Here is a 14,921-nt window from a genome sequence, read left to right on the forward strand (position 1 = left end):
TATTTTCTATCTTACGTAAATTACTGACTTCCTTAAATATTTTCTCACAGCCATAGATGCTTAAATAAATGAAATCTGAGCAGAGATCAGTTTGCTAATCTCTAATGCTAAAAAACAAATAGTACCTGGGAAGCAGCAGAGCTAAACATTGTTCCTTAAACTTACACACTTATACACTCACAAAGGGCAATCAAGTCTAGATCAGGCTGTGCAAGGAGTTCGGAGGTTCCAGATTCAGTCTGGAGCCGAAGAATGACTAAGAAGCTTGACCTAGTTAGTCCCAAGGCCAATTTAGTTATTTTTTTTTTTTTACTCCAAAATGGACTGAGGAAGAATTCTACACCCACTTTTTCCACAGTTACATCGTAATTCTTATTAGGGTACATAACTCATGACTTTTGTGAAACTTCCCAGACCAGGTTTCCTCTGGGGAAAAACCTGATAGGCAATAGTTAGTCTGATATTACTTTGTTTTATGATTAAATGAGAATGCAAGCGACTACCTGAATATCCAAGCTAACAATAAGCCCTTAAAGATATAGGTCTGCTGAAGCATTATTCTTGAAAGGTTGCATTGTTAGAGGAGAAGCAAGGGCCACACTATACTGGACAGCACCCCATCCTAAGAAGGGAATACTGTGATCCCAAACCAACATTCAATAGTAAGACACTGCCAGGAGTGTTTGATAACAATCCATTAACATTTTATCCCATGATATGGGAGAACTCAGAGAGAAGCCTCAACAGTTAATCTCATTTGACTAGGTTTTTATTAAGAACTGAAAGCTGAAAGGAAATAAAGATATTATAGTCTATATATAAATTATTCATTGCTTAGCTAAATATTTACCTGATTGCTTTTCTGAAGCTCTTGTACCTTCTTGGCAAATTCCTTAGCTTCTTTCTGACACTGTTGCTCTAGTTTCTCTACTTTCCTTTGAATCCTTTCATCCATTATCTGGAGTTCCTGAATATGATTTACAAATTCTTCTAATAACCTAATAAAGGAAAATAAGAGTATGTATCCTATGATTAATTTTAGGAACTAACCAGTTCATTTAGAATTGTAAGGTATTAATAAACTTGAATTGAACTAAGGATGATCATGTTAATCTTCTCTATAGTACCTTGTTAGGGATTACCTCTGACATGAAAGAAAACCTCACCTAAAATCTCCATTAACCTCCAAAATAGAAATCAATTTCAAAGAAACAGTCAAAAAGTTAATGTACTACATAAAATTCATATTGTGCATTCTAGGGTTCAGTGACTTTCTGTTCCCCAATTTACAACTATACTTAAAACAACACATTTAACATGTTTTTATTGCCAACTCTAATTTATTAGTAATTGGAGAAAATATTAAGTTCTTATAATGTAACAAAACCCCTTCCCTCATACCAGTTAAAGTCCTGCTCTAAAATAAAAGGAATGTAAAGGGGGAAAAAAATCAACCAAAGTTCTAATGCTTGTGTCTTTTAATGACCAATTGTTAACTAAAATCCCTTTATATGAACATTAAAAGAATTTCCAATAGTCACATCTATTTCAAACACAAATTTGCACTAGATTGGGTCTATGAAAAAAAAATTTCACTTCACCTTTTAGGATCAAAAGCTTCAGATCCCCCTCTAGAGCCTCCTCCTGGGGTTCTCCATACAAGACGTTCAATATACTCATCTGCCACAAAAGGTTCCTAGTTTATAAAATACAGGTTCTTTTAAATTTTTTCATAGAAGATAACTTAAAAACACCTACAAAAATGAAACAGGTTCTACTATGTGAGAACTTCCAATGAAATTAAATTACTAATACCAGTTAAAACATCCCAACAGAAAAGTGAATAATTTATTGAAGAAATACAAATGGTCAAGAAACATAAAAAATATGCAATTTCACACAAAAAATCAAACTTTTTTTTTATCTCACAAAGTGACCAAGTTTTTAAAAATTATAATATGTAATGCAGGAGAGGGTAAACTGAAATTCATACTCTCATTACTATCATAAATGTTAACAGGTACAATATTTTTGGACACAAGAGGTAATATTTTGGTAATATCAATAATATTACAAATGTTCTTACCCTTTAATCCAGTAATTTTCCTTTTAAAATTTTAAGGGAAAAGCAGATAAAAACTTTTTACAGAATGTTCGCTGAGTAAAATTGTCTACATAAATGTTCAACAAAATCATTATTGAAAAGTTATGATAAACTTGTAAGATGAAAAACTATGTTCCTATTAAAATCATGTTATAAAAAATTTAAATAAAATGAGGGAAATGCTCACAATATCTGATAAAAAAATAAGATAAACGTATTTTCTGAATTTTCTCATGGAAAAAAACATTAATTAGACAACAACAAAAAATATTAGAATTAGAAGGACCAATCCAAAAATAAATAAATATTCAGCCCTAGCTGGCTCAGTGGATATAGTGCCAGCCTGCAGACTGAAGGGTCCCAGGTTCGATTTCTGTCAAAGGCATATGCCCGGGTTGTGGGCTCAATACCCAGTAGGGGGCATGCAGGAGGCATCCAATCAATGATTCTCTCTCATCATTGATGTTTCTCTCTCCCTCTCCCTTTCTCTCTGAAATCAATAAAAATATATTTAAAATAAATAAATATTCAAATGTTCACCATTGGCTGACAATACATTTTTTTAGACTAGTACACAATTATTTACATATTTTCCACACTACCCTCTTGGAAATAAATATCATATATTGTCCCCCATTTAGCATATAATTTAAGCTGGTAGCACTTGCTAGTCGTTCCAGTTTAAATTGTTTTATCTGTAAAATTTTCCTTTTTTTTTCTTCAATTTTTAAAAAAAATATTTTATTGATTTTTTACAGAGAGGAAGAGAGAGGGATAGAGAGCCAGAAACATCGATGAGAGAGAAACATCGATCAGCTGCCTCCTGCACACCCCCCACTGGGGATGTGCCCGCAACCAAGGTACATGCCCTTGACCGGAATCGAACCCGGGACCCTTGAGTCCGCAGGCCGACGCTCTATCCACTGAGCCAAACCGGTTTCGGCAAATTTTCCATTTTTTAATCATAGTTAAAAAAAACATTTTCATTGATAAACATTAAATGAACAATACAATTTCCAATATCAAGCACTCTGTTAGGTTTTGGATTAAAAGGATGTATAAATACAAACTGAGAAATCATCTATATATATAAAACCCTAATATGCAAATAGACCGAATGGCAGAACAACTGAACAACCGAACAACCAGTCACTATGACATGCACTGACCACCATGGGGCACGTGTGGAACATGGTGGGCATTGGCAGCAGGCGGCAGAGTGCGGAACATGGTGGGCATCGGCTGTGGTCGGATGGCGTAGCAGGTGAGCTGGGTGCCAGACAAAGGCGGAACGCCAGTCACTGTCATCGGGGCAAGCCTCTGGTGGTTACTGAAAATTCTTTGCTCCCACGCACCACGGTACTGCTGGGTGCTCACACCCGCTGCCAGTGCCGGCCCCGCTTGCACCTGCAGCCAGTGCCGAAGTCGCCGCTTGCAACCACTGCCAGTGCCTGGTGCCGGCCCTGATCACTTGGCACTGTCAGCAGGTGCAAGCTGCAGCTGCCAGCCCCGCTGGCCCCTGAGGGCTTCTCCACCTCCCCATGCTCCTGAAGGACGACTGAGGTAGCAGCCACTGCTCACACCCACTGACAGTGCCGTCCCCGCTCGCACCCACTGCTGGCTTCGGCCCCAATTGCTCCGTGCCGTCAGTGGGTGTGAGCGGGGCCAGCACTGTCAGTGCCTGGAAACAGAGGTGGCAGGAGTGGGTCTGGCGGAAGTAGGGATCAGGGGCCACGGCGGGAGGGACCAGGAGGGGATGCGAAGGATGGGCTGAGACCCGCCCCTGTGCCCACCACAGTCTCGCAGCCCACAGTTCCTTTCAAGGTGCATGAACTCATGCACTGGGCCCCTAGTAGTCTAATAAATAGGGAAAAGCAATAGTATGTGATAAGTAAATAAAAATGCATGCACAAACTTCAGTATTAAAATTGCTGAGTGAGTTGTTATAACTCAGTAGGTAGTTGGAAGATGGAAATACAATATTTATTAATACACTGAGCTTGGTTCAAGGAGAGTTGGCTAGGCATAGATGTCTACTAAAAATGAATAGCAGCTGCAATTACAACCTCATTCAGGGGAAGCCATGAAATTCAGTGTCAAGAAAAATATCTTCCCAATAGGCAAAGGTTAGGGAAACATACCTGGTCATTCTCCTGAGTGGACAGAGAAATGACCTGAGATTAGAATATACATGGGACTCACAGACAACAGCAAAGAGCCTGGCTATCAGAGGACATAGATTAGTAGATGAAGATAAGAAGTCTTGGGCGGAGTCATGTGGATGGATATTTGAGAGTGGGCATGAAGAAATAAGATCTTTGTGAGACATGTTAACACCCCTAAAACACAGACATCCACCATGGAAAAAGAATTAATCAATGAAGACAAAATGCCTCTGCCAGTTCACATCAGCCAGCTTCTGCCCAGCATTAGCACACTGAACAGAGCAAACAAGTACAGACACAACATGGCCCCAACAGCATGAGGTCCTACTCACCAAGGCAGATTCAGCTGTCAAAGCCAAAGATCTAACAGTAACAGAGACCAACTCTAAGCCCTAAAACAGTCCCATCCTTTAGACTAATCAGCCTCATGGTGGCAAGTTGACTACATTGTACCCTTTGCAGTGTGAAAAAGTAATTCATTCTGCCAAAATTAAAAACATTCACAGTTGGGTTTGTCTCTCACAGAGGGAGTGTTTGTTCCCCTGGCATGAGATCCTGCATATCACATCAGACCAAGGGACCCATTTTACAGCAAAGGAGGTGATCATAGGATCCACTGGTCATATTATAAACCACACAACCCAGTAGCTGCCAGTCTTATAAAACACTGGAACAGCCTGTGGAAGACATAGCTGGAGCACCAGTACAGAGACAATCTATACTAATAAAAGGGTAATATGCTAATTAGACCAGACATCTTCCAGATGTCCTTCCAGACGTCCTTTTGGACAAAGCCAAGGTGGCGGGGGCTGAGGCAGAGGCGGTTAGGGGCGATCAGGCCAGCAGGGGAAGGCAGTTAGGGGCAATCAGGCAGGCAGGCAAGCAGTTAGGAGCCAGCAGTCCCAAATTGGAGAGGGTACAGGCCGGGCTGAGGGACACCCCCCCATGCATAAATTTCGTGCACTGGGCCTCTAGTCTTATATAATAAAAGGCTAATATGCAAATCGACCAAACGGCGGAATGATCAGTCGCTATGACACACACTGACCATCAGAGGGCAGACGCTCAATGCAGGAGCTGCCCCCTGGTGGTCAGTGCACCCCACAAGGGGAGTGCCGCTCAGCCAGAAGCCGGGCTTACGGCTGGAGAGCGCAGTGGTGGTGGTGGGAGCCTCTCCCGCCTCCACAGCAGCGCTAAGAATGTCCGACTGACGGCTTAGATGAGCCTAAGCTGTCAGTCGGACATCCCCTGAGGGCTCCCAGACTGCGAGAGGGCACAGGCTGGGCTGAGGGACCCCCTCAGAGTGCACGAATTTCGTGCACTGGGCCTCTAGTTAGATATACAAGTCAGAAAAATAAGTTTGTATTTATTACAGGGACGAAACTGAAGCTAGATATAATTTTAAAGGTATTATTTAAAACTTCTGAATTGAATGAGATCAGAAGGAAGAGGAACTTAACAGCATTTGAAGAAAGAAAGAGGGAAAAGATCCAACAACAAAACAAACAAACAAACGAACAAAGAAGGAGGGAACAGTGCAGGAAGAGGAAAAATTAGGAGAGAACAGTATCCTGGAAACAACGTACAGGTTTTATCTTCAGAGGCAATCTAGTTACTACAAAAGTTTAAGATAAATCAGCTACTGATCTCAATGTAATTGAAGTAATAAAAAAGCAAAAAATGAAACAAAAATCTTTCTGCTTATAAAACTAAGTGAATCTCTATAATTTGCTTTCTAATACTCAACCTTGCTACAAAGGCATTTACAATGAGAAAAAGCCAAATTTAACAAGTTCTAAGACCTCCAAATGACCAAGTCTTCCCAAGAGGATTGTCAAAAGAGAAATTTTTTAGAAATCTTTCATAAACCAGATGAAGGTATATCTTCACCTTCTATTTTACTATAGTAGTAATTAAAAGTAAAAATTGCCAAAACAAAAACTGAAGTATACAACTAAAGGCTAAGATACTACCATATTAAATTCAACTTTAAGTAACTGGTTACTGATGGCTCTATTAAATGATTTTATTTCATACTCCTTATATATGCTACCAATTGTAAGAAAAATATGGGGTTTGTAGTAATTTCTGTTAAAAATTAAGACGTCAAGCCCTTGAACAGGAACATAAATCTTTAATTTAACATTGTTTCTGAGATACTGAACTAAACTTTTATATTTTCTTAGAACATCTTTACCAAAATAGATCCAGTACAATGTGTTACAACCACCCATATCTGTCTCTGCACTCCCTCTCCCCGCAAAAAAGGCATGTCAGCTCCCTTAAACATGGACTTTATAAAGCCTTCTCAAAGTTCCCCCCAACTGCCCCTATGGTCTCAATGCCTTGTTGTGAGCCACCACTTCCACACCTAAAACATGCAAATACAGATTCTCTCTCTGCTCAGTATTCCTGAATACACCTCACCTTACAAATTGTAGTCATCTTCCATCTCTGCTCTGGAATGCCCATTTCCAAAAAGTTTCTACTCATCTAACAACATGCAATTTATGTGATTACTATATGAAACCTTTCCTAATTATCCAAGGAAAAGATTCTGTACTCCCACTGCACTGTGTTGTCTCTTAACGAATATCTCCCTGTGATGATGTGATATAAGAAATACATATGTTTGTCTCTGTACTCGGCTCCTGGCCACATCTCTTAAAACCTTTAAACATTTATTTAACAGCTAATGTGACTGAAACAAGTAGCATTTCAGCACCTTAAAGGTAAAGGAGTGGTCCTTACTTGTATATCTCACATTCATTAATATATATTTACCACATTAACAAGGGATCTTTCCATAAATATGTTTAAATAGTTTTTGTTACTTAGTTTGAAAATCTAGGAGACATAAATTTGTGCATGAAAAATGTGTTCTTGGCTATTCAAAATCTAACCTGGAAGTCAAAGAGCCATTGTCACCCCAGTCAAATTACATGATCTCAAATACTATTACCAAGGCATCAACATTTACAATAAAGAAAAAACAACAACTAATTCCTAATTCTGGCATTCAGGACCTCTACAATTAACCCTCCATTTTCCTTGCATGTCATTCCACTTCTTCATGCATGTTACATTCCAGCAAAAATGAACTCATCTCTTGTCCCCAGGATCTACACTTACCTCCCTTTATGGCTTGGATTTTACTGTCTACTTTATTAGAAAATCCCTCCACCCCGTTCCACAAATTCAAATCTAACTTATCCTCTGTATATCATTCAAATGACACCTCCTAATCCTTTCACACTTCTAGAGATAATTTTCCCACCCTCTCAACTCCTTTATCACTTTATCTAGGCCTCTCAGACACCGTTTATAACTTTATTTCAAGAGTATCTATAATAATAAAAGCATGAAATGCTAATTAGACCAGACGTCCTTCCGGACGTTCTTCCTTCCGGACAAAGCTGCAGTGGGCTGGGGCAGGGCCCTCGGCAGAGGTGGCCGCAACGGCCAAGGCCCTTGCACGAATTTCATGCATCGAGCCTCTAGTGTAGTTATATATCTATTTTCCCCCTTCCTCTACTTAACAATAAAAGCAGGTTCTATATATAATTCATCATTTTCCAAAGTATGTACATGGAATTCACAAAATTAATAAATACTACAAAATAAATGTCTCATGGTCAAAAAAGCTTAAAAATGAACGTCTCAGAATTTCTAACATATTAAGTTATACTGTACATCTCTAATGAAACAAAGTATGCCCCTTTCCAAAACCTATTTGGCCTGTGAACCATTTGGGGTGTTTTTTTTTTTTACAGTGCACTGCGTAAGATTAATATTTCTATGGCGAGCAGCCTCATTAATCTTGGCACCTTATCTTGAAGTTAATAGGTCCTCAGTAAATATTTGTTGAATAAATGGGTAATTGGCCCTAGTTAACAAAAAACTCTCCCATTAAGGTAACTTGCCCAAAGAGAAGACTCCAGAATAACACGAGAAAAAAATAGCAAGTGAGAAGGGAATATAATATCCTTAGTAGTGCAATAAGAGAAGAGAAGAATATTTGCAACAACAGAAAAAGAACTTATGAGTACCCAATGAAGAGGGCGAACGGAGTGGCGGCATTGGGCTTAGCCTGATCGTGCAGCAGGGTGTGAGGCAAAAAAAAAAAATTCTCCTTGGATAGAATTTGGTTGAAAGGAAAATAATAAAAATATAAGAGGACAGAAGAATTAAAAGCCAACAGCTTCTCCTGTCTCAATAAAATAAAGACTTATGTCTTCTCATTTACAGGTTAAGGCTACCTTTCCAGATAGTCCAACAGCTAAGTCATCAATTTCCTAGGGCATTTGCACCACTTATGGAAAACGTCGGATCTGTGCACACCAGATGTCCTTGACAACTCATCCCACCATCCCCTGCACAAAATTTGCTGCACCAGCAGACTATGAAGCCAACCACTGAGCTTCTTTTCATTATCAAGTAGATATAATATCCCTGACAACAAAACGGAGGACACAAGTGTTTCTTCACAGTATTACGGCCAACTGAGACCACGCTAAGAAAATCAGCTTGCCTATATGAGGACCCCTTCTCTTATTGGGTAGCCAGGATTTAAAGGAGAGACTCTGACCTGTGCCGCTGGTGACTAACTTTACACACTGAACTGGTCCTGAGAACCGACATGTCTTCTTTGTAAGTGAAGACTATACAACATAATCTCGAAGAACTGCATAGTGGTGCAAGCCAAAGGCATACTGTATGTGTAAAGGACTCAGAAACAAGCAAGTTAATCTTGTTGAAAGGGTTTTTCATCCTTTGTTCTATTTGCCAGTGTTAGTGTTTTGCTGGCTTCAATTGTTATCAGAAAATGAGGAAGAAGAAAACACTACCTAAATGAGAGTTCTGGGGAAGAGTGGGATTCCTCTGAAGAAGAGGACCCTGTGGTGCCCAACCTGACACCTCTGGAGAGTCTTGCCTGGGAGGTTAAGTGCCTTTTAAAATATTCAACTACTTGGAGACCTTTAAATCCTAATTCCTGGTTATACTGGGGTAAACTCTTAGATCCAAGCACACCAGTCCATATACTTTGAGAGATAGGTCTAAGACTCTCGCATTGCTCCCACTGTGTACCCAAACTGGAACCAATTCCTGAGTGGCCACTTCTGGCTTCTTGTGGAGTCCCACCTGTTCAAAAGCTGCTGAAAAGTCCCAGCGACTTTCCAGAGATCACGCCACTCCAAATGGAGCACTGTAATTTGCCACCAAACAGTTAAACCGAACCTTGAAGCCACTCCCATCCCTGAATTCCTAAAACAGATCCCTGATGCATGTGTTTCTGGTTGTTGCTGTGGCTGGTTGACTAAACAGTTAAGGAAACAACCACACTGAACCCATCAACACCACTTACTCTTACACTGACTTCCAAAAGGCCGTTAACAAACTCCTAACTGCATCCCTGTAAAGATTCACCATTTGCTCTGGTACCTCCTACGTTTCTGATTGAGAAAGTAGTACAAGTTACACAGCCCAGAGCTGAGAAAGGAATGCCTTCTCAACCAAACTGTCCTGTCCTGACAAGCTGAATATCTACCCAAGAGGCCCATCACTCAACTACAGAAAGTATGCATTGTGAGCACTCACTTTGACAGACCCTGTGGATAAAACAAGAATTTCAATAGAGATTTCATCAAAAGGGACAGTGTTGCAAAAAATAAATTGACTATTCTCCACATTCAGTTCTCCCCCCAATTTACTCTGCCTAACTGAATAGACTCTAACTCTAGGTATCTAATGATTAATGGGAAGGACAGGGTAGGCTACTCTTTTCTTACCCAGCCTTCACAACAGCCATTGTGGAAAGTGGGAGGTTAGCTACTCCCAACTGTACCTTCCTAAGCATACTCTTCTCTGACACTCATTTTTAGGGAGGTAGTTAAAATTGAATAACTTGACAAAAGAAAATGGTGGGAATATGATTTATCTCACAGCTTTTATATGGATAGATCTGCATATGGCATTAAACAGGCACCTGTTCTATAAGGGATATATTTCCTGCATCTTGGCACCCAGACTTTAGTCAAGAGGAAATAAAATACATTCCAAAAGACCAAAGAGAAAGGATTATTAAGAGAGCATTTATGTTTTCTATACTAACTGCTAGTGGATTAAAGTATTTCAGTCTGTATGTTTCCTGGTACAGCACTTAATGCACTTTTCCATCCACTGCAAACTTTCCAGGATTGCTTCTAACTGTAAAGAACCTTACTATGGAAAGTCTCAGTCTAATATAACCTGAAGTTAGAGTTTTTTAGTATCATTGTTTTCCTACATAAATTAGCTTTAGATCTATCTGAACAAAGAAGTATATGTACTCTTATAAATGTGTCTTGCAGTGTTTATTTAGATGAGTCAAAATGTAGAAGTCAGCATAAATAAAATGCATGAGACCGTTAGATCTTTTCACACCATAAAGACTGAAACCTGCCCTAGCCAGTTTGGCTCAGTGGATAGAGCGTCGGCCTGTGGACTGAAAGGTCCCAGGTTCAATTCCAGTCAAGGGCATGTACCTTGGTTGCGGGCACATCCCCAGTAGGAGGTGTGCAGGAGGCAGCTGATCGATGTTTCTCTCTCATCAATGTTTCTAACTATCCCTCTCCTTTCATCTCTGTAAAAAAATCAATAAAATATATTAAAAATAAAAAAAAGACTGAAACCTGTGTATGATCCTGGTTGACGGCATCTAAAGAATTCAGAAAATAGATTGTTAAAGATTTATCTTATACCCCTTTATTTTAGTTTTGCTTTTTCCTATTCTCCATAACTCAGTGCTATCTACAATATGGCATCAAAACCTTAAAGCATTAGGGAATCACAAATTCTATAAATGTGTAGCAACTTTAGGAGAGAAGGGTGTTTATAACCTAATGGGTATTTCTGCTAAGCCTTAGTTGTCTTAAAGAAAAAAAGAAGGGGATTGCAATAGGTAGAAAAAATGTTTGTTAGTGGAAAATTATTGAACTGAAACCGTATCATACTGTTAGTGTAACTGAAGTATCAGAAACTGTTCCTATGTAGATGTTTTCTGCGAAACTGGTTTTTAAAATGTTACAACCTGTTTTTTTTAAGGGGAGGTGGGAAAGATAGGGAAATCAAAAAATTAAAATATGTTGATGTTTATGTAATTATAAAATAAAAAAAGAAAAAGAACTTACTACCCCCAGCTACTTCTTTATATGTGGAGGAATAATTACTCCAAACCACATAGGAATTCCTGGTCAGAATATCCATCCTGAGGTGATCATTTAAAAACACACACATAGATCTTTTCAGAAAGATTTGTCAACAAGGACTGAAACTAAGAAGGAAATAGTATTTCCAGGATACTCACTATTAAAATAACTGAATAATCTATTACTAATCATTTCTGTCAACCAAGGTAATATCCTATAGTTGATTTTGTTGTATGAAGGTGTTTTAGTAAAAAAAAAAAAAAAAAGGCAGTCTCATGGGATCAATATTTTAAAAGAAGTACAATTAACACTTGGAATTTCATGAATTCAAACCATAATTTTGCATTGATTTGACCTCTTTCAACGTGGAAAAATGAATGCACAATTCAACTTAATAGTGCATTAAAACCAGGATGAATAAAAACAAAATATCCTTGACTACGTCCTGACCTCGGCTTCTCACAGTTCCCCAGCTGTGACTAAGAAAGGGAAGCAAGAGAAAAAAACATTCCCTGACTTGTCCTACAACCTAGATCCTATGGAAGTAGGAACAGGAAGTAACAGCAATGACTAAGGTTTGTGTGTGGTTTTTTTTAAATCCCTCTCCTCCCTCTAAAGCAAAGAGGCCAATTTTCACTTAGGGATGAGAACTTAGGCAAGAGTAGAGCCTGTTGTAGGGCTGCAAAGATAAATATTTTTCTTAATCATACTATTAACATTTCATTGTAACTATTAATGTAATGATGCTTTTCATATTGATGAAACAGCAAGCTACATATGGTCAGGAAAAAGAAAGTCACATGAGTTAAGATCCATAAGCATGTTTAAGATTGCTCTATGAACCCTCTGGCCACAGAAAGGTCTGTCTCTATCAGCAGTGGTTTTCCACCTTTTCCATCTCACAGCACACATAAACTAATGTTTATGTAATTATAAATTCCTCTAAAAATCTGTGGAAAACAAAAAATTGTTATATTTTTTACTGATCAGACAAAAAAAATAGGTATAACTTTGATTCATTCACAGTGGACAGCTATTTTGTTGTTGTCATTTTTTTTTTTATTTGACAATCTAAGGGAAAAGAGGTCAGTGCCCCTGACTAGTCAAGTATTGCTTATTTTTAAAATTTTTGCAGCAGCCCGACTGGTGTGGCTCAGTGGTTGAGCATATCAACCTATGAACCAGATTCCCACATGGCGGGGTTGTGGGCTAGATAACCAGTGGAGGGTGTGCAGGAGGCAGCCAAACAATGATTCTCTCTCATCATTGATGTTTCTATCTGTCTCTCCCTCTCCCTTTCTCTCTGAAATCAATAAAAATGTGTATTTTTAAAATTATTACAATCAGAGGTACACTGGTTGAAAATCATTGCTCTTTCAGTAAGTAAATATTACCAACTGTCACATAACTGGAGTCACTGAGTGAAGTTAAACCTTAATTTGGTTTAACTACTTTACTAAACGGTGGACCCCAGAAAGCAAAGTATGCATTTCTCTTCTTTCTCCCCTTCCCACCAATGGGAGTAGAAATCAAATACACTTTCAAATAAGTTATATGAACTCATGGTCAAATGTTTAAAGAAAAAAGAGACGTAATTGGGAATGTCAAGCAATATTCATTAACTCAAAGACTAATGCCTTATGAACTGTATGACAAAATAACTTTCCTATTAAAAGCTAGCGAGTCCAGTATTTTATTAAGTAAATTAAAGATCTCAACTTCATACAAAGTTTTCTACCTTTACAAGATGTAAAAAATAAAACAAGGAACTACAGAACTACTTTAGTACCTTTCCCAACAACACACAGTAAAAGCTTGTAGCAAAAAGAATGTCAATCAATAAGCAGATGGAATTAGAGTAGTTAATGTGCTATATCTCTCATCACTTAAATCTAAAGACATGTAATTAGTATTTCCAAAGTCTTTCTTGTAACTATAGATCCTTCACTCACAACTTACTATTTTATTACAACTTATTATAACAATGGCACCTTATTCCTCTCAAAAGCATTATCTATCCAAAAGCTGACAGCAACCCAAAATACAGTAACAGTAACAAATGTGAAAAGTTCCCAGTTATAAAAACTGTGGCATTTACACTTTAAGCCAAAAACAAAACAAAAAAACACCAAAAAAAAACCTGCTGAATCTTAAGCAGAAAAGGGATCCAATTTTCACTCAGATAGAAATTCTCTAGTCAACTGCAGTCTTCTCAATTATTACTTACTTTGTTACTCAATATGAAACACAAGCACACACAAAAAGGGTCTTTCCTTCCTCTTTCTTCATATCTGTTTTCATCTCTTTCACAAAAGGAGATCCGTTCTTTTTACGCTTCATTGTTTTTGCGGTCCCATTAGAATTTTCCCATCCTATTATCTCACACATCACAGCTTCTCCCATTGGATTTCACGAAATTAAATTTTAAGTTCTAGAGACTGAAAACTCTCAAGGAGCACATCAGCATGCTCACGGTTTCTCGCGTGAAGGCTTCTCTAGCCAGCAGGCAGGCAGGGGGTTTTATAATGCACACCAGCTCTCTGAGGCTGGCACACGAATGTTCGCTTTAGTTTGGCCCCCTTCCGCCTAACGGACTACACAGGCCTTTATTATCCACCGAAAACAACACTTCGGCCTTTCCCAATGTAAGGGTAAACGGGCTAGCAGGTGAGCGCCATTCCGTTTACTAACGGGATGATTACAAACAAGAAGCCCTAATGCGTCCCGATCTCAGGTGGCCCCAAGGAAATGACTCGAGGGTCCCAGCGACACGACGGGCTGGCCCAACCTGGGGCTCCGGACTCCTCTTTCCGCGCCCGAGCCAGCCCTTCCCCACCGCGCATCCCGAATTCGTCTCCCAGCGCCCCAGCCTCCCAGGCGTCCTCTCTCCTCCTTTAGGACTCCAGGCTCCCCTCCCGGCCGGCCACCCCACCCCGACCCCCCAACCAACCCTCCCCCAGTTCACGCTCCGCCCGCGCGGACACCGGAGCCGCCACCCCACCCCTCCGCTGCGCACCTTTCTTCCGAGGGCTGCTCTGGGCCCCCGGGACACCCGCTCCTCAGCCCGCCTACCTCGCTGCCAGTACCCCGGGCCTGCCACTCCCCGAAGACCCGCCGGGACCCACCTCGAAGAGCTCGGCCGTCGTAGCCATCCCGGCCGGCTGGGAGGCTCGCCTCGCGCTGGACGCCGTCTCGGCTTCACATGCTGCGCCTCAGCGGCGCCGCGCACAGGTTCCCGCTCCGCTCGCCAGCTCCGGCTCCCGGACGCCGCGGGCTCCCCAACTCCCCTCCGAGCCCAGGCGGGGCAGGAGAGCGGCCATGAAGCGAAGCTGCAGACGCCTGTCAGCTGCCTCCCGGCGCCGCCCGCGCCGCTCCCATTGTCACCGCCTCGACGCCGGAAGTGGAGCTGCGCGCGCCGGCTCGGCAGTCGGGAGGGGCGCACCGCCGGCGAACCGTGGAAAGGCT

The 14,921-nt window shown here is 40.4% G+C and overlaps 1 protein-coding gene and 1 pseudogene across 2 annotated transcripts in view; one reads left to right on the forward strand and one right to left on the reverse strand.

The window, feature by feature from the left end:
* Positions 1 to 14,830, reverse strand: part of EXOC5 (exocyst complex component 5) — a 48,480-nt gene extending 33,650 nt beyond the window's left edge. The window contains exons 1-3 of the mRNA XM_079769619.1: positions 14,582 to 14,830; positions 1,602 to 1,696; positions 851 to 998 (exon numbers count right to left, since the gene is read on the reverse strand). Of these exons, the coding sequence (XP_079625745.1) occupies positions 851 to 998; positions 1,602 to 1,696; positions 14,582 to 14,608 (270 nt within the window). The 5' untranslated portion in view covers positions 14,609 to 14,830. The remainder of the gene's footprint in view (positions 1 to 850; positions 999 to 1,601; positions 1,697 to 14,581) is intronic.
* LOC307097563 (DDB1- and CUL4-associated factor 16-like) lies at positions 8,986 to 13,202 on the forward strand (annotated as a pseudogene). Its single transcript has one exon. The product of its transcript is annotated as a DDB1- and CUL4-associated factor 16-like (transcript).
* Positions 14,831 to 14,921: the final 91 nt, after the last annotated feature.

The sequence above is a fragment of the Cnephaeus nilssonii genome (assembly GCF_951640355.1).
Source record: "Cnephaeus nilssonii genome assembly, chromosome: 4".
NCBI lineage: Eukaryota > Metazoa > Chordata > Mammalia > Chiroptera > Vespertilionidae > Cnephaeus > Cnephaeus nilssonii.